The sequence below is a fragment of the Chrysemys picta genome, chromosome 8 (assembly GCF_011386835.1).
Source record: "Chrysemys picta bellii isolate R12L10 chromosome 8, ASM1138683v2, whole genome shotgun sequence".
Taxonomy (NCBI): domain Eukaryota; kingdom Metazoa; phylum Chordata; order Testudines; family Emydidae; genus Chrysemys; species Chrysemys picta.
In genome coordinates this window covers 33,111,438-33,129,389 of record NC_088798.1, presented here as the reverse complement: position 1 = coordinate 33,129,389, position 17,952 = coordinate 33,111,438, and the positions used below count along the sequence as shown (strand labels likewise).

At 39.8% G+C, this 17,952-nt stretch overlaps 1 protein-coding gene across 15 annotated transcripts in view; it reads left to right on the top strand.

Moving 5' to 3' along the window:
* Window positions 1-17,952, top strand: part of TGFBR3 (transforming growth factor beta receptor 3) — a 180,565-nt gene that overhangs the window by 152,578 nt on the left and 10,035 nt on the right. For 6 of the 15 annotated variants that reach the window (XM_024105880.3, XM_065554248.1, XM_024105881.3 and 3 more), the window contains 6 exons: window positions 745-885; window positions 1,006-1,179; window positions 6,301-6,600; window positions 8,043-8,163; window positions 14,450-14,491; window positions 16,829-16,936. In XM_024105880.3, coding sequence (XP_023961648.2) covers window positions 745-885; window positions 1,006-1,179; window positions 6,301-6,600; window positions 8,043-8,163; window positions 14,450-14,491; window positions 16,829-16,936 — 886 coding nt within the window. The remainder of the gene's footprint in view (window positions 1-744; window positions 886-1,005; window positions 1,180-6,300; window positions 6,601-8,042; window positions 8,164-14,449; window positions 14,492-16,828; window positions 16,937-17,952) is intronic. The other 9 variants (XM_024105882.3, XM_065554249.1, XM_065554247.1 and 6 more) reach the window with 3 other exon arrangements.

Genomic DNA, 17,952 nt, shown 5'->3' with positions numbered 1-17,952 from the left:
AAAGCTGAAGTTGTGAGAGAAGCAAAAGAGCAGTGGAGGAGCAGATGGGGAAACACAGCAGCTCAGTGGTGAAGGTTAGAGAGAGAAAAGCAGACAGAGGATGGGTGGAGCACCAAAGAGAAGGTATCTCAGAGGAAAGAGAAAAAACAGTGGGGGAGGGGAAAAAGAGGGGTCAGGTAGGGGTCCAGAGAAGAGAGACATGTGAAAAGGGATAGCAAGTTTTCCGGCTTATGTCATTTAAAAAAAAAAAGGGGGGGTGGGGTGGGGGGAGGGAGGAGGATACAGAGATTTTACAGGAAAAAATCCTGCTACCTGCTAGAACTTTTTGTGATTCTTCCGGGAGTCAGTCACTGTATGTTGGAAGATATGTTAATCCATTTCAGAGAACCATTTCTTTTAGCAGTGTTGGATACAGAAATACCAGAAGCAGAGTGGGACTGCTGGTATGCTCATTTACATACCAATCCCCAGGCTGCTTTTCCAACATAGAGAGCAGTTTTACGGTTCTACTGGTTTTGACATCTGGGAACAAACTGATGGTTATTCCGCATATATAGTATACATACATAAAATGCTTAGTGCTGGGCTGCAGGGATGGCGTGCTTTCCCCAGCTAGTTGGCTGCCACAACTTCTTGGTCTTCATGTTGTTCTGAAGAAAGGAAGAAACAATTAACATGAAAAGAGAATCACAATCACCTTTGTAGAAAAGCTTTTAGTTTTCACTTCCCACTTCCTTTATGTAGATTGTTATTCAGCTGTCCTCACCAGTGGAAAGTAGTGGTTGGGGAATTGATGATGAAGATGTCGAATCGGGTGATAATGGATTTCCAGGAGACACTGATGAAGCAGATGCTACCTTTCCAAGCAGGCCTGAAATAGTTGTGGTATGTAATACCTTATATTTATTTTGAAATTAAAGTTTTTAGCTATGGGCCTAATTCTGCTCTCATTTCCATCCCATGGGGCAAAAGTTCTGGGATTTATTTGTATTTCGTTTGTTTTAGTTTAACTGCACACTCCACCAGGCAGAGGGTGGCAAACGCTTACCTAATCCTGCGCCTCCTGAACCCCGCATCAGCAATGTGACCTTCAACATGGAGCTTTATAAAACAGACCTCTTTTTCGCTCCCTTACAAGGACTCTTCTCTGTTGCTGAGAATGGACAGATTTACGTTGAGGTAACAAACTTTGAAAGGCTTTCAGATTAACCGAAATGTTCGGCAAGGCCATGTAAGCTGAGCCAAGTTTGTGCTTGCCTGCAGTAAACTGGCATTGTGTGATTGCCTGTCTCAGACAGATGTGTACTTCTGTGATTTCAGAAAAGGGACATCATAGGTTAATAAGACAATTCTTTGTGGTGAAGACCAGAGAGTCCTCTCAAAGTGGGTAAATCCAACTAAAAGAAGTCTGTCAGTCTGGTCAGATCTGCAGTATGGAACAGTACTTGAATCTGGTCTCTTAGCTCTTCCAGACCTTTATTGGATAATTACAAACATCAATACAAAGAATTTTCAGTGAGGAATGAGTTCATTTTATACAGAAATATAGCTTAGCTACATTTTCCAGGTGAAGTTCTGTACAAAACAGTTACAGCTTCCCCTTCCCCCCACAGGTTACATGGTGGAGGAAAGGGTCTTAACATTGTCATCACAATTCCATCTTACCTTTAAGCCACTTCCAGTCACATTTTGGTATACCAAACAGGTGTCAAACTTCCTCTCTTGTACAAATTATTGTTTTCATTCAGTGGTGGTTAACATATATGCTGTGAAAATCTTTCTATTGGATATGCATCTTTGTTAGTAAGATACCAACCAAGTAGAATGACAAGAGAATATCACAGAAACTTGCCCATGTACTTAGAAGACCTTAGAAAATAAGGTCCACTATATAAGCAAACCTTCTTTAAACAGAAGTACATCTTTCTAGCAGTAATTACCAGTGATATTTAACAAACACATTTGGGAACAATATTCAGATATGATTTTTAGTACTTTCAGTTAGTGTAACAGTTCATTTTATGTGCTCTGTAAATGTTTAGTTGCCTGTTAGTCCTCTACCTATAAAAATTACTTTCTTTCAAATACTTCAAAATTCTATAGTGAAAAATACGCTAAAAGAAATTGAAGCAAGGTTAAAATGCATCAAAATTAATTAAGGTGTTTTTTTGTTTGTTTTTTAAAGTAAAAGTATTAGTTTTTCTCTTGGACAAAGATTGTCAACTTCCTTCGGCATTCTGGGATGAATCCCTCTGGCTCTGGATTTGTCTGGTCTTGGAGTTATTTCTTCAAATACATACTTTAATTTCTTTATCACCTGTCTGGGATGAGCTTGATTTTTTTCCCCTCTGTTTCTCCTTTCTGCACAGTGGAAAATTAATATCTGTTTCAGGCATTTGTTCCTCCATCCTCCACTGATAGAAAAAACATTGTATTTTGTTTGTTTGAAAAATGTCTGTCTCTTTCGTCAATAGATTACTCATGCATAATCTCTAAGGACCTGGTACTTGTCTCTCCTGCATAGATTCTGTTTCTGTAAGAATTGTTTTCTTTATTGTAATCACTTGTGCATTTTTCCTTTATCTCTGCTTTGTTTTTTATTATCAATATGTTAATTCTATAATCATCTCACATCCTGTCTCTGTAAATCTTGTTTATCTCTTTTCTTATGTGGTGACTTTTTGCTCATCCTTGCTCACCTACTTTTCTTCTAAAACTACTTGTGTTACTGAATGAAATTCAGAATGTTATAATTCATAGAGTTTAAGGCCAGAAGGGACCATTAGATCATCTAGTCTGATCTCCTGTATATTACAGGCCATTAAACTTCACCCAGTTACCCCTGTATTGGGCCCAACAACTTGAGTTTCCTAAAGCAATCTTCCAAAAAAGCATGCAGTTTTGATCTGAAGACATCAAGAGATGGAGAATCCACCACCTCCCTTGAAAGTTTGTTCCACTGGTTAATCACCTTCACTGTAAAAAAACAAAAAACCCATGCCTCACTTTTAATTTGAAATTGTCTGCCTTCAGCTTCCAGCCATTGGTTCTTTTTATGCCCTTCTCCACTAGATGAAAGACCCCTCTACTATCTGGTATTTTCTCCCTGTTAAGGTATTTATACACTGTAATCAAGTCACCTCTCATTCTTTTTGATAGATTAAACAGATTGAGCTCTGTTCCTCACGTTAAGGGATTTTCTCCAGCCCCCCCAATCATTTTTGTAGCTCTTCTCTGCACTCTCTCCAGTTTCTCAACATCCTTTTTAAAATGTGAACACCAGAATTGGATGCTGCCTCTCAGCAGTGGTCTCACCAGTGCCACCCAGATAGGAGTAGGGAGGTAATTTTACCTATGCGTTACTCCCCTGTTTATACTTCCAAGGATTGCACCAGCCCTTCTTGCTACAGCATCACACTGGGAGCTGTTGAGTGGTTTGTCTACTATGATCCCCAAATCCCTTCCAAGTCACTGCTTTCCAGGATACAGTCCCCCCTTCTGTAGGTATGGCCTGCATTCCTTGTTCCTAGATGTATAACTTTGCATTTGGAGGTATTAAAATGCATTTTGCTAGAATGGGCCCAGCTTACCAAGGGATCCAGATTGCTCTGTATGAGTGTTCTGTCATCACCATCATTTACTGCTCCGCCAATCTTTTTGTCACCCACAAATTTGATGTTTACTTTCAGATCATTGATAAAGATGTTGAACAGTATTAAACCCAGAACCAATTCCTGTGGATCCCCACTAGAAACATATGAGGCTTCCCTCACTGACATCTACTTTGAGATCTGTCATCCAGTTCTTAATCCATTTAATGTGTGCTTTATTGCTATTGTATAGTGCTAATTTTAATCAGACTGTCATGTGGTAGCAAGTCAAACACCTTACTACAGTCTAAGTCTATTACATCTACGCAGGTACCTTTATCAACCAAACATAATATCTTATCAAAAAATGAAATCACAATTATTTGACAAGATCTGTTTTCCATAAAACCATGTTGACTGGCATTAATTATATTCCCATCCTTTAATTCTTTATTGATGCAATCCCGTATCAGCTTTTCCATTATTTTGCCCAGGATTGACATCAGGCTTACTGACATATAGTTACCCAGGTCATCCCACTTGCCCTTTTTGAATATTGGCATAGCATTAGCACTCCTCCAGTCCTCTAGTATTTTCCCCAATGTTCCAAGATATATTAAAAATTAACATCAGAGAACCAGAAATCTCCTCAGCCAAATCTTTGTGGACTCTTGGGTGCAAGTTATCTGGGTCTGCAGATTTAAAAAGGTTTGGTCCCATAAGATGATGTTTAACATCCTCTTTAGTTAGAAAATTGTTCATCATCCTCATCTGATACAAGTGCATCATCCTGCGTCTTTCCAAATACAGAAATATTTAGTACACACTTCTGTCTTTCTTCATCAGTAAGTGTTATCAACTACATCTGGTAATGGGGCTGTACCACTACTGGCATTTCTTTAGTTCATAACATACATTTAAAAAACGTTATGTGCTAAGCTCTGCCAGCCATGGATTTTCCCCTCGTATCTTTAGCTTCCGTTATCAATTTTCTGCACTTCATAACTTCTGATTCGTGTTGCTTGCACTGTTTTCCCTATCTGTTATATACCGTATTGCTTTTTATTTCTAATTACTGCTCTCACTTCATCGCTGAATCTGTACCAGACTCTGGGAACAGGCATGCTCAGTCCTTTCAGCGGGTATATACCACTGGGTTGTGGGGGAAGGGATTAAAAATGGGCATGCTCAGTAAATGATACAGGCATCTAGGAACTCGGGAGGGAGTGAGAACATCCATTGTTATGAACAGAACAGTTATCACATCTAAGAGGTATTGTTACTGACTTCATTTATCACCTTTAAATATACTTTTTAATGTAAGAATATCCCATGAGATGAATGGGCCAGTTCACTCTGAGCCTCTTATCTGCTGCAGAAGGGTGTAGATTTTGCATTTATCAACACCAAATTTCATTTGCTGCAGTTACACATTCATCTAGCTTGTTTGGATCTCCCTGAGGAAGTGTCTGCCCAGGTTCACCTAGGAAAGTTACTAAGGGAAATCAACCAAGAGTGTGAACACCCTCCACCCCACCTCTCATGAATGCTCTCATTCAGACGCGAAGTGACCTTGGGGCTTGTATACGCATAAACCACATCTGTCCTTCCTACTGCAAGTCCTTTTCATTCAAACCATTTTGCCTTTCTGATCCTCACCCTCTATTTCCTGTTCTTAATAACAGATTGTTTCTGTTGTTTAGATGCTTCAACCACTTTCTCTAATTAAATTAGTGATTTTGCTCTGCATACTTAGAGGGAAAAGGAGAATTTTCTGTGCAATCCACTGGCTCCAGTCTGAGATTTCTTTCTAGACTGTAGAAAAGTTTGGCAGGTTCTCCATTGGATGTATGCAAAACGCATGCATGCATATGGCACATTTTTGTGAGTAGGATATTAAGGCTAGTGAGACTCTTCATCATGCTGTTCTGATAATTTGGGGCAACACTCCAGTTTTTTATAGAAATAACATGCTTAATGTGCATGGAAATGGAAATGTACCTGTATAGTTTTACCCCCCAAATTGCTTTGTGGCATTCGTATTCCAGTTGGGCTGAATAATATCAGTGCACTGTGGGTTGGGAATGGGTTCCCTCCCTGCCCCCCATAAAAGAATAGAGTCACTGTCTTTGTAGCGATCACACAGAAAATATTACAGCTGCATAGCTTCTTGCTAGCCTGCTCCTCCACAGAACTCATAAGCCCCACCCTTGCTTCAAACCATGACCTCTCCACTCTGCCTCTGCATTCCACTCTGTGTGTGCATGTATTTATATTTAAGTGAAGATTTATGCAGATACAGCAGTGAGGAACTTGTAATCAGCTCCCATAGCCTTCTACTGTGGTTTGTAAACTTATTGGGGGAGTGGTTTTAGTGTTCTCCCCTTTCCCAAAAACTCAGTTCAGATATAGCATTCATTCTATTGAGTGGGCCTACTTTTCACTGGATATTTTAGGTGAGTTGGCTGAAGTACAGGGAGGGTTGACCCTCCAAAAAAATCACATGCTAGGACAATGACTAAGTTGGATTTGAACCTACAAAACTTGTCATCCATCCTTTAAGTATCTCCTAGACCGTATCTCCTCATAATTTAGGCTTGAAATATTTGATTGGAACTGGCATCTGAAAACCACATAATCATCCAAAATGTGAATGCTGCTAACAAAAATGCCACTGCTAAGTTTTTAATAAATTGTTTTTCATATGCAGGTTTCTGTGACGAAAGCTGACAGAGCCCTGGGTTTTGCGATCCAAACATGTTTTGTTTCACCATATTCAAACCCTGATATGATATCTGATTACACCATCATAGAAAACATTTGTCCTAAAGATGAATCTGTTAAATTCTACAATGTCCAGAAGGTGAACTTTCCTATACCACATGCACAGATGGACAAAAAGAGGTTTAGCTTTGTGTTTAAACCTATATTCAACATCTCATTGCTCTTTCTTCATTGTGAGCTGACTTTGTGTACAAATAAAGAAAAAGACACTCAAGGACTGCCGAAGGTCAGTAGTTTGTTAACTTCCTTAAGCTTTCAGATTTAGATTAAAAAATGAGAATTTTTACAAGATAAGTTCCAGATCATAGTAGTTCCTGGGATTAACTTTTCTATTTGAAGATTTTATAGACTTAGATTAGTGTAATTAACATTTTATCAGTGGACCTGATAATTTTTATAGGCTCTTTTTACTCAGAGCTATGCTGAATCTTGATCACATGGTCGACATTTTAAAGTGGAAAATGTAAGTAAGTGGTTACATGTGGTAAACAGAGATTGCTTTTCATTAAGGGAGTGGTCCAGATTTATCTGTTCTATTCAGATAAAATAGCAATAGGATAAACAAAATTAACATTAATTTTCCAGAGCCTGCTGAGATAATATTGTAATTGTTTTTGAACATCCATATGTGAATTGTAAGGTTGGCCCATCTCAGGAGGACTTTGATGGGAAATAAGTAAATATTATCATTTGTTTTCCAGAGTTCAGTGTGGTTACTTTTTTGGATTTATAGTAAATTCTCTGTATTGAATGTTCACTCCAATATATTTAAGTAGAATTAACATTTCCTGTTTGATTATTGTGAGACTGCTGCCTAACTATTACTTTAAAAATAGTATATAAGTAAAAATACATCTTTTTGTCAAAAAATGAACTGTTAGGTATTCTGACTTTATTCAGACGTTTGGGACTTACCTGCATAACTTCTAAAATTTGAGTTATTTGTAGTAGTTCTTTAACATAAGAAAAGACTCAAACATTATTGATCTGTATATGCACTATATATGCACTAGTGAGCTACAGAACTGGCCCCCGGATTTTCAAAAGTGGACTCTATTTTTGTGCTTGTAAATCTGTGTGTCCAAATTTTTGTATAGAAGCCTGGATTTGAATATACACACAGCATTTATACATGAAAAATCAACTACTCAATGAGTATAAAAGCTAACTGTGACAGTGAAGGTACTTTTGGAAACTGGGGTGAGAGCTCTTTGAAGATATTGACCTTCTATGTAATTAACATCAGCCTTTGATATCCTAATATGCAACTATTACAGCAACAATTCAATAGTATAACTTTCATAGAGTTTTAAGTAATGTAGCACTAAGGCACGTTTACATCTTAAGATGCAGCTGAGAATAGGGTGATCAGAGAGCAAGTGTGAAAAATTGGGATGTGGGGGTGGGAATAGGGAGAATAATAGGGTTCTATATAAGGCAAAGCCCCTAATATTGGAACATCTGAACATTCTAGCTGAGAATAAGTTTTCTTTGCCAGTATATTACATAGATTGTTTTTTTGGAGGGTTGATAACGTTCAGATCTCCTGTTTCTCTTTGGTAAACAATACTGAGCAAACACTGATAATGAGGCAGCTGTGCAGCTGCTCTGGCTGATACTGTATTTTATTTTGAGTGAATCCCTGACCTCAGATGTTTCCATCCACAGTGCATTCCTCCTGATGAAGCCTGCACCTCGCTCAATGTTGATATGATCTTGGCCATGATGCACAATAAGAAAACTTTCACCAAGCCCCTTGCTGTAATAACCCATGAAGAAAAGCCAAAAGGTACCAACGTACATTTTGAACTTCTTAACATAACTTTGTTGCATTATACAACATATAACCATTTGTATTGCAAAAAAAGATAGCTTTAGGCGTATACAATTTTATATTTTAAAAGGTACTCTTGTTCTTATAAAATGTGTTCATTTATAGACATTTGTGTGGCACAGTCCACCATCTTATCTGAATGCCCGCTGTTACTTTTTTATGGAAATGTAATTTAGCTACTGTTGAGAAAGGAATACTCTTCCTATGCTTTACAACAATATAGGTTTCATAAGTATTAATATAGCAGAATTTCTTCTAGCAATTCATTCTTGTTTGGAAATTGAAAGCAATTCTTTACTATCTTCTGTATAATTTCTTCTTTGTGGCTGAAAATATTTAAGCATGGTAATTGCATTGAAATTTCAATGTATTGGAAATATTAAAGCTTGAGGGGTTTGTAAAGTAAAGGGGTAGCCACAGGGAAACCAGCTTCACTAGAAGATTAGATCAGTAAGATGAAGAGATGAAACTGTAGTGTTTCATTGGTTTTCTTGGGGTTTGTTTAACTCATTTAGCATTTTTACAAAAAACTCCAAGTAGAGTCATGAAAATTTGTCGATTCCTGGGTGCTGTGCTGCTTCTAATGCACATGATTCTTTGTCAAATAGTCCATTTCTGCCGTCTTCCCAGCAGAGGCAGTTAGAGCAGACAGCATTATGGCTCTACCTGCCAAGAAGTCTGGAGGCAAAGGGGCTGACAAGGTCTGTATAGAAATGACAGCCCATCCACATTTCTTCAATTCTTTTGTCTCCTTGTTCTTGTAAACATGAAGCATTTGACTTAGTTCTCTTCCTTTAAGAAAGGAAAAGAAAAGCCTAAACACTAAAGAGAGGAGGTTCAGGAAGAAAGGAGAAGAACCTGGGTAGCAGATAGAAAACTCTGGTTTTGTACTAGATGCTCTGAGCGAGGGTGACTGAAAAGGTCTAACCAAAAAACAGTTCAGAGTCAGCAAAACCCTCACTTAAATCCATCCTTCAAATTTCTGAACTGATTCACTTGTAATCAACTGTCTTTTGTCCAGGGAGCTCCTTCAGCCTCCAATAGCCTGTCTGATGCTGTCTCCCCACTACAGCTTGCTCTTGGGAGATAAGGACTCTGCTCCCTCCTCACATCCCTGCCAGCACCCACAACTCTGTAGCTATAGGTCAACTTTTCTGCTGCTTTGGGGCTATGAGCAGCTCAGGCATTGCACCTTTGATACTCCTATCCGTCTCCCTCCTGTTGTTGGGTTACAGCACATGCCTTTGCTGCCTGTGCCACTCACACTTCACAGGAACTCTTCTCTGGTGTTTCCACTTTGATTCCATGGTCTAGCTTTTCCTCCATGGCTCATTCAAACAGCTGGGCCTAGCCTCCTTCCTAGCAATCCCCTGTACCATGATCATTCCCTTCATATGAGGATCCACCTGCCCAAACTGGCTTCTCTCAGGCTCACTTAAAGCTAACATCAGAGCCATCCTGCACTCTGTGCCCTACCCAGAATCCTGCCTCTACTGACATCTCCGATTCCTCAGTCCCTGTCTGGCGCAGGAAATGCTCCAGGGCAATAGCCAGGAAGATGACTCAGGTCCAGCACTCACTTAGTTCCGGAACCCTGACACCATTCTAGACTCCCTTTCCTGACATCCTGCTCAACTGCTTGTGATTCTGAACCTTTGTACTCTGGCAATCTTTGGTGTGGAGAGCCCCAAAGCTCTGCCCAGGAATAAGAGTTTTAAACAGGACCCTCTTCAGAGGTTCAAGTTGCCTTTTCTCTCCACCCTTCTAGCCTCAACATCATCCCTGCCCTACAGAGGCTCCCTGTCCTCTGACAAGCCTCTGACAAGCTTGGGTATTTCCCATGTCCTTGGTGGGCACTAACACCCTCTTCCCCATCTCAACATCCACTCTCTTCGAATTAGTTTAATCTGGAATAAGAACATCCACACACGGAGCTAATTGCGAGTAACTCCCCATGTAGACATGAGTTTACTTGGGGGAAAAAAATCTCACTTTTAAGGAAGAATCCCCAGAAGCTTACTGACACAAACATTCCAAGGTATGTAGGAACCCTTTTTACCCAGCACGCTAGACACTTCTCACCCTTTTAAGCTGGTTTCCTAGAAGCAGCTTCCCTTTCTTAGTGCATAGTCCCTCCTCTGCTTTCTCTTTCAAAGCTTGGAATATTCTGAGTGTGGTTGACCATGATGACAAACAGGAAACTTGTTTCCACTTTTCTAACCTTCCTTCCCCTATGAGTGGCCATTTCCCCACCATCCTCTTTCACCCTCTCCATCAGGAGAACATCTTACATTTGTGGGGCTGCATTCTATGGTGACAGCTGGGGAAAAGACACTGATTCAATTGCAAGAGAATTTGCCTTCTCCCCCAATCATTCAGACTTTTCTGGCATGATGTGTATGCCTTTTATTTACTTCTCCCCCTTCCTCCTTGCCACCCTTGCTGGTGGCAGGCTTTCAGAGTGTGCACCTCACATCCCAGGCTGAGAGAGTGGTTGCTTGTGAAGCAGAAGTATTACTCTCCTGGAGCTCTAGGCAATCCCCTAGTTCTCCAAGCCTATGAGTGTGTGATTCAGGACCAGCAAATGGTAACTATGGTAACCAAGTAATGATAGCCTATGTAAACATCAGGGCAGTATCAGTTGCTTCTGTTTCAGGTACTTCTGAAGGACACAATCCTGTCTCTACTCATTTCAAGCAGTATATCTTGCAGGGAAAGATCAGCTCTACTGCAGACTGACTCGGCAATCACCAGCTAATTTCCAGAAAGCCAAGTATTCCTGAGTTTTTGCCAGCACCTCATGTGTCCCTGTTAGACCCCGTAGACCAATTCAGTTTGAGTCAGTGCCTTGTTCCCTGTTTCTGCTCCTTTGAACATTAATAAAACATTGAACAATGCAATTCTCTTTTAGCTCTAGCATTGCAGTTTAGAGGGTTTCAGTAGCTTCACTTGCAGCTCAAAATCTTCCATTTGCATACAACGTCTGATTGAAATTTTGGAATGCTTTCCAGAGAGAGTCAAAGGATGGGGGATCAGAAATCCTTTAACCTCAGTGCTGCAGTGCATGCTTTTTAGTGTTTAAACAGCATATGGATTACATGGAACATTGCTGGGGGACATAAGCAACAACTGTTTTTGTTTAACTCTGCAAGGAAGCCCATGTTTTTACACGATTCTTTTTAATGCAAATTAAATCCACTAAGAATTAAAGGCAAGTATTTGATTGGTAAATGCAGTACAATTAAAACGATGCTTTTGGGCCTGATTCTGTACTCTTTCCTCATGGAAAAACTCCCACTGATCTCAGTGATTACCCATTCCTGACAGAACACATTAAACTGGGTAACTGATGTTTATCCTTCAGCAAACAGATTTACACCCAGAGCTCTATTCTCCTTTTGGATGTGCGGGGCTGTGTCCGCAACTTCCATGGATAACTTCAACTGGAGTTATGTCTGTATAAAGAGTACAAGGTCTAAGGGTATGTCTTCACTACGTGCCGGATTGGCGGGCAGCAATCGATTGATCCAGTGGGGGTCGATTTATCATATCTAGTCTAGATGCGATAAATTGACCCCCGAGCGCTCTCCTGTCGACTCCTGTACTCCAGCTCGGCAAGAGGTGCAGGCAGAGTCAACGGGGGCGCGGCAGCAGTCGACTCACCACGGTGAAGACACCACAGTAAGTCGATCTAAGTACGTTGACTTCAGCTACATTATTCACGTAGCTTAAGTTGCGTAACTTAGATCGATCCTCCCCAGTGTAGACCAGGCCTTAGTGTGTAAAAGTCAAACCAGATTTACTAGGAGACAGTTGCTTGATAGACTCTATTGTTGCATTGTGGGTGATCTTGTCTAAATGTTTGGTGGAACTCTTCCCAGCATATTGCAGATTTTGAGCATAACGCACAACTATTAGCACCTTAACATCTTTGATACGCAGTTGTTCCACAATGAATCAAATGGCCCTTTTCTAAAGGGTAACTGCTGTGATTGACTGCACAGTGAATCTGTAAGATTGAGAACAAATTATATTGCACTACTAAAATAAGAGTATTTGCATCTTAGAGATGTCAATTATCATTTGCTTTGATGTGGAACAGGCCAGCTTTCATGGGTATTGTTACAAACCATGTTATTGGAACTATGATGTTACATCTGCTCTGTAAGCCAAATGAAGATGCTTGTACGTTTGACATTTTGGGAGCCAGCACAAATTGTTCAGTGCAAAGGTGTCTGTTTTCTTCTCCATACATCATGCACGTGACTTCCATTGACTGTAATGGAAACCATGGCTGTATATTTAGAGGAAAACACCCTCCTCTAGTTTGCATTTTGCTTTATAGGTTTTTACAAGCTTGCTTCTTCACCTTATTGTATCAGATTCCCATGAAACCTCCTAAAAATGGCCAAACAAATAAAATTAAAAAAAAAAAATTATCCATATCCTGGCATCTTTAAGTCATATCTGTTCTTTGGCACAATTTAAATGAAAGGTGTAGAAAGAAATTTATTTAAAGTCTATGAAATTGAACTTTTCAACAGAAGAATATATGTCCATTTCCCTATTTGTTCAATTTATGCAAGATGTGGAAAATATTGGGGGGGGTTTTTTCAGTGAAGGGAGCAAGATCACAGAAAAGAGGTCATGAGCAACTGACAAGCGCTTTTCCTAAACCAAGATATAGAAAACCATGTGTGTTACTTAAAGCTGGCATCTATTATTTTAAAATTATACACTTTCCCTGGGCGCACTCACCCCTCTTGTGTGGCACAAAGCTGCAGCAAGCAACACACATTAATGCCAAGGAACTGGATAACTAATGCAGTGAATTGGCAATGTTGTTGTAGTTGTTGTTTGTTGTTTGGCAACCTTCCTATTCTGTGGAGAGGCCAATGACAGAATTAGCATGGAAAATTAATTCCTGTCACCACTGGAGACACTCTGTTTAGTCCAAGGTTGGGATATGCTAGCTGGATATATGGACAAACTTATAGTGCTGCTACCCATGTTGTACTATTTCACTTTCTAGTGTTTCAATCCATTGCCTTTCATAAACATTACATTCATTTATACTTCTGCTTTGACTTCCATTTGATAGCTTGTTAGTATATTCACAAACAAAAAAACTTACATTTTGAGAGAGCTAAGGTTGAGATATTAAAACCAATAACATATTCCAAAATGTATAAATTAAAAAAAAACACTTCTCAGGAAACAAATTCTTAAGGTCACTCAAAAAACGTTAACATTGTCCCAATTTCCCCATTCTTGTTTTAACGTGCTTGTCTAGTCCACTTGCATGGATGATATATTTAAAAAAAAAAAAAAGATAGCCACTTGGTAAACTACACTGCTTTAGTTTGTTCTCAGAGTAAATAAAAATGGTTTGGATATTACAGCTATGTGTTTCTGAGAGGAAAATGTAATGAACCAGATATAGAATTTTGGCCACATGGTACCCTGTGTAGTTCAAGTTAGTTAATGCAGTTGCTACTGAAGAGGTTTGAAACACGAATCCTGGCATATAAATACATGATGGATAAACAATACAGAGAAAACTAATAACTTTCAATATATTTTGAAACTTCTAGAACTTGCCCCTTGATCAAAGCAATTTTTTTCCAATTGTTAAAAGATATAAAAATATGTATCATTACAGTACCTTGCCAAATCTTCTCATAGTGGAAGCATCTGGTACATTCAAACATGTCAGAATTTAAATTCTTTGGGCAGGTTGGTGATCTAGAGATTGCAACGTGGGTTACCAAACACAATGTTTGAATTAGAATCCAAATCTGGGTTTTTGGCTCCTCAAGTTGGCCTGGGTATCCTGAGAGGAAGGGGACTCCTGACATCTAATAGTTCCTCTGTGGAGATACCAGGCATGTATATGAAGAAGGGATACCAAATAAGAGAGAGAGTAGGGGTAATGATGCATTTTTAAAGACAGTTTTGGATTTCTTTTCATTCCATGTTGATGATGATTGATTATTATTTCAAAATAGTAGCTTTAACATCATAGCTATGATTTTTGTCTTCTGGTATAAATAAGATAGAATACCAAGTAATTTATGCACATCACAGAGCACAGTGGAAATGTACAAATCAAAACATGTGCATGTAGACTTTCCTCCCAGTGAGATGCTGAAGATTGCTTATATAGTGTGTAGTATTTCTATGGAGCATCATACAATTAATGTGGGGTTTTTTTGTTTGTTTGTTTGTCTTTTTAAAACAGGTCCACCTACTCACAAGCCAAAAGGCAGTGGGATGCAGCCACGTAAGTTATGCGTATCTGTCTGCTTTGTTGACCTAACACAGGAGTTCTCAAACTTCATTGTACCGTTACCCCCTTCTGACAACAAAAATTGCTATACAACCCCAGGAAGGGGGACTGAAGCCTAAGCCTGCCCCAGTCCCGCCGCCTTGGGCGGGGAAGGAGGGAAGGGGCGGCAAAGGCGAAATCCCAAGAGCTTCAGCTCCAGGCAGGAGGTCTATAACCTGAAGCCGTCGGGCTTTGGTCCTGGGCAGTGGGGCTTGGGCTTCAGCTTCAGCCTCAGACCCCAGCAAGGCTAATGCCAGCCCTGGCAACCCCATTAAAACAGGGTTGCGACCCACTTTGGAGTCCTGATCCACAGTTTGAGAACCACTGATCTAACGACTTCCAGACAAAAGGTTAAGTCAAAGAGAATTTATCGTAAAGCTTTTTAAACTTAGAACAGAATTAAGTCTTTGGTTTTAGTGCCCCTGGGGACAGTATGCCAGAGCCTCAAATATAGTTAGGCACATGACTCCCAGGATCTGGGCCATTCCCACTAACTTTAAGAGAGAGGAATGCATGACGGGAGAGCAGTAATTTGTATAGGTGACTGCAGTACTCCTACATCCAAGACTACCACAGATGTGATAAAATGTGGCTCTGACTTTCACTCTGAGTTCAACATTAGCTTCCACAACTCCCCTGACGCTGAAAATCTCAACCATGCTAAAGGGCCCAGTCAGCTCTTGAGGAGAGTGGGTAGCACCAGAAATACATTGCAGATGGGAGGGAAGGAAAAATGATAGCTGAAGGGTGAGAATTTAGAAAGTGAGGAGTGAAAGAAATGAAGGGAAAGAGCTTGTCTCTTTGGGTCTTGGAACTAGATTCACACAATGTGACACAGGGAATGATAAAATTTACCTCCCTCCACCAGCTGGGCTACCTGTGTCCTGCTATGAGTGGGATCTAGTTGTCAGTGAACTGCATCTTAAAGGCAAGAAGATGATGAGATGATGCAGTTGTAGATGAGGCATCTCTGTTTAACAAACACAATTATAGTTTGGATTTCAAATAACCAAACATGAGCAAGTGACTCAGAAATGTCAAAAATAGGAGAAAACTCCAGTGAGCCACTACCTAGGCTGTTCTTTCTGTCCCAAATCTGGCTGCACATACTCAGAAAGGGATTCTGAAGAGCTCCCTTAGTGGAAGCAGGGGCCTTAAAGGTATAGTACCCATGCAAGTGCACCTATCAATGACAGAGGGAAAGCAAGTAGAGGTGCTGCTGCCTGCCTTTTCGAGGGAATTCTTCTGGATGCAGGAAACTAGATAGAAAGAAGTTGAATTGGAGGAGATCTACTAAGCATTCCCTGGCCAGCCTCCTCCGTGTCCCCCTCACCCACCAACACAGACGCTGGGGTGAATTGGAGTCTGTGTGTTCAGTTCTTTTCCATTATTTACTCAATTACTAAAAAGTTATTCACTAGCTTAAATAATTTCATATGTTTATGGGAGACATTAGAAATACTACATCTGAAATTAGTCGTAAGAAAAACTACAAAAATAATTGATTCAGTATGAGAACCATATTAAGGTGTCTTTGATCAAAGAGAAGAAATATACAAGACAATGGCTGGAAGTTGCTGTAATTGTGTAAGTAACATTTGGAGACATACATTCAGGAACCAGATGCAGTACCGTACAAACTATACTGCATAAAGGTCCCCTCCCCTAGAAACTGACTTTTTTGTTCTATTTTTGTGATCTGGAATTAATTTGTTATTAAGAACATTGCCAAATATGAAAAACAATTGCTCCTATTTATGTTTTTGCTGACTTTTGAGCTGGCACCACTTCTTACTTAACAGCGCTTCCGTTCTCCACCTAGATATAGGGCTGAAGTTGCAGAGGATATAGAGTAAAGTTGGCTTGAATGGTAGGATGTGAATAAAAAGTATTCTTTTAGCAAGACTTCACAGCCTTTTTAAATATATATTTCAGTTAAACCTGACATTTAACTGAAAACAAAGAATAATTAACAAGAAACTGAGAACACTTTGAATTCATTCTGGTTTTGCTAGATTTGGGATGTTTTGAGCTGGGTTTTTGCTTTGTGACTCAGAACAGTTTGTTAAACTAAAGACATTCTTCATGCTCACCTCTGCAAGCATGTGCATTGCTTGTCCTCCTTAGACACAAATCACAGTAATCTGCTAAGTATCATGGGGCTTTCTTTTCTTGCGTTTAAAATGATGGTTAATTAAATATGAAAATGTCACAAAACTGTGAAAAAGGGAGGAGGGATTTTTAAAAGTACTATTCAGCATTCAAAATGAAAAAACTGATTTTTATTTATAGCAGTTTTCTATGGACTGGACACTCTGACCGTTGTGGGCATCGCCTTTGCAGCATTTGTGATTGGAGCACTGCTGACAGGAGCACTGTGGTTTATCTATTCTCACACAGGTTAGTACAGTTGTTTTCACCAGATTCCATTTGGCATAGCACATTGCAATGGAGGCAGTGAGATCTAATACTTATGAGTCAGGAGACTAGGTCTTCTTTGCTGCTTTCCACGTTCTCCCTAAGGTGCTTTCCAGCAACTCCCCACAGCAGACTGAAGGTGTTAACCAGGTAGCTGTATCTGCCCCTCTAGGTAATGGGGGGATATTATGTCTTTTGATATTTTGTTTAGAAACTGGGAGATTTTTCGACTGCTAACCGTGAAAACTTACCCTGGGATCTGAAAGTCCAACTGAGATTTTATAGCTCATGTGCCATCACCAATAAAGATTCTGTAATTGGAATTTAGTTAATTCTACTGATGTGTGAGCCAGAAGAGAATCCATTAAATCTTTTTAGCTACTAAAGTAAGCAGATGTGACTTTGACTACATACCAGGAGCAGATCAAATGACTAAAAAGATGCCATATTTACATAGGCCCTTTTCTGACTACAACTGCAATTTAAAATGTTTCGTAGGCTTTGTTTACCCAAAACCTTGCATTGGTTTAATTAAAATTCTCAGTTTTTAAAAAGTTACGCTTTCTATGGGCTGCTCTCCAGCCCAGAATCCCCAGAGTAGTCTGTGCTCTGGGCCACTTCTACTCCTGGCCACCCAGGGTTGGGGCGCGGGGCGAAGAACGGTGAAGTGTCAACCCTATGCTGCTCTTGGGTCAAGGGACTTCTCTCCTAACTTGTTGCAACTGCTTCATGCCACTGGAGCAGGGTATAGGGGCCAGAATCTGGCCTTATATAGTCAAAGCTTCTGTAAACAATATAAGCTCAGAATTTAACTGGCAGAAATCTGTTTCCAATTGATTATACAACAGCTTTTGATAAGAAAATTAATATTTCTGAATACATTAGCTGTGTATGAAGCTGATTTGGAAGCCAAAAGCAAATTTGGGTACCTTAAAGGGTGTGATAAATATAAATGTTCCATTGCTGGAACATGGGGGAAGAACGGGAGATACAGTTCC